We start from the raw sequence: 1,559 nt of genomic DNA on the forward strand, positions 1-1,559 counted from the left end.
TAAATTCAAAGTCAGAAATAAAACTATACTCGAATTCAAGTATTTTAGCTAAGGGACTATATGCTCAAAAGCACATTTGTAAAGAAAACAGAAAGAAATTAACATTTGATATGGGAAAAAGGTCCTGTTGATGTTTCTTTTTTTGTTTGATGGACATAACTAACAGAATGACGGAGGCGTGTGCGCAAGCACGTATATTAAAGCCCTATCTAAGTTATCATGGCAAAAATGATATTAATATCTGGCCATCCAGGGTTAACTCCAAAATTTGAAAGAAATTAAACAACTAATCTGAGACCTTAATACACCAATATGGTATGAAGTTGTATCAGAATGAACCAAACAAATTTGAAAGAGTACCAGCAAACATATTTGTCCTTCAAAGCCGACCTTTACCTTGCTTTTACAGTTCACCCGTCCCAAGGGACCCGGGTGACAGTCTGAATTTGCATCTTTCTCTGGTAAGACAGCTTAGCATCTTTTTCTTTTGGGATGAGGCAAATGCAAGATTTGTTGATTTTGTGTAAATCTAGAGTGTTTTCAAAAAAATAGTGTGTGACTATCATAAGGTCTGACTTGACCAAATTCCAAAAGAATTGATAAAATTTGAATGTGAACCCATCAGGTCCAGGGGCTCCATTTGGTTCAGAGGCAAACAGAGCCTTTTTCAATTCCTCTTCTGTGAATGGTCTCTCTAAAGACCATTGCTCCAGAGATGTGAGTTTGTCTTCGAGGTCCCAAAATTGGTCATCTAAAAAGCCAAATTTAAGCCCTGGTGTGCCTAATAGGTCTTTATAAAAAGTTAGTATATGCTGTTGAATGGAATCAGGATCAGAAGTGAGTTGACCATTTATTTCTAAAGTATTAATCCTAATTTTCTTAGATCTATGTGTAGCTACTGTGTGGAAAAATTTTGTGTTAGCATCTCCAGCGTCTAACCATTTCTGTTTGGACTTCATTTTCCACGATTCCTCTTCTTGATGATAAATGTCATCTAATAGGTTGGTATACAATATCCATTCTTCCTCCTCTACCTGTGTTAAATCTCTATTTTCTCTAATCAGTTCGAAATCATGCAACAGGGAAAGGAGTTGTTGCTTTTCTTTCTTTCTAGCCCCATAGAAGTTTTTGGTCCAGCCTTTGATTCGTTTCCTAACATGGTTGAGTTTTTGGGTCCAAGTTTTAGCTATGTTTGGGGGTTGTAAAGGTTTTTCTTGCCACCATTTAGGAAGGAGACGAAGGAAATCTTCCTGTTGTAACCAAAGGGGATCAAATTTGAAAGAGGGGGTATTAGGTGGAGTCATGGTATGTGTTTGCAAAATGATGGGACAATGATCAGATGCATTACAACTAAGATCAGAAATTGAACTATCTGGATATTGAGCATCCCACTCTGGAGTGGTGAATATCCTATCTAACAATGCAAATTGCCTCCCATTGGACCAGGTGTATTTTCTAGAAGGCAATTTGTGTTCTACTAACAGATGATCTTGCACAAAATCATTAAAAAGACGGCTAAGACCTATGTCAAAATGGGATCCTGATTTATCTTGTCTCAT

General features: G+C 37.1%; 1 protein-coding gene across 1 annotated transcript; it reads right to left on the reverse strand.

Annotated features, from left to right (window-relative positions):
* Positions 1-471: 471 nt before the first annotated feature.
* Positions 472-1,559, reverse strand: LOC144543891 (uncharacterized). Its single transcript, XM_078292342.1, has 2 exons — positions 619-1,559; positions 472-529 (listed from the first exon to the last, which is right to left on the reverse strand). The coding sequence occupies exons 1-2, from the start codon at positions 1,557-1,559 to the stop codon at positions 472-474; spliced, it is 999 nt and encodes a 332-aa protein (XP_078148468.1).

This window comes from Carex rostrata, chromosome 25 (genome assembly GCF_964058835.1).
Source record: "Carex rostrata chromosome 25, lpCarRost1.2, whole genome shotgun sequence".
Lineage (NCBI taxonomy): Eukaryota > Viridiplantae > Streptophyta > Magnoliopsida > Poales > Cyperaceae > Carex > Carex rostrata.

Bases quoted from the DNA above. Each gene is read 5' to 3' on its own strand.
- LOC144543891 (XM_078292342.1), bottom strand. From the start codon at position 1,559: ATGAGACAAGATAAATCAGGATCCCATTTTGACATAGGTCTTAGCCGT. The intron at 530-618 runs GTTCACATTCAA...AAAACACTCTAG, and splicing joins GGAGCCCCTGGACCTGATGG to ATTTACACAAAATCAACAAA.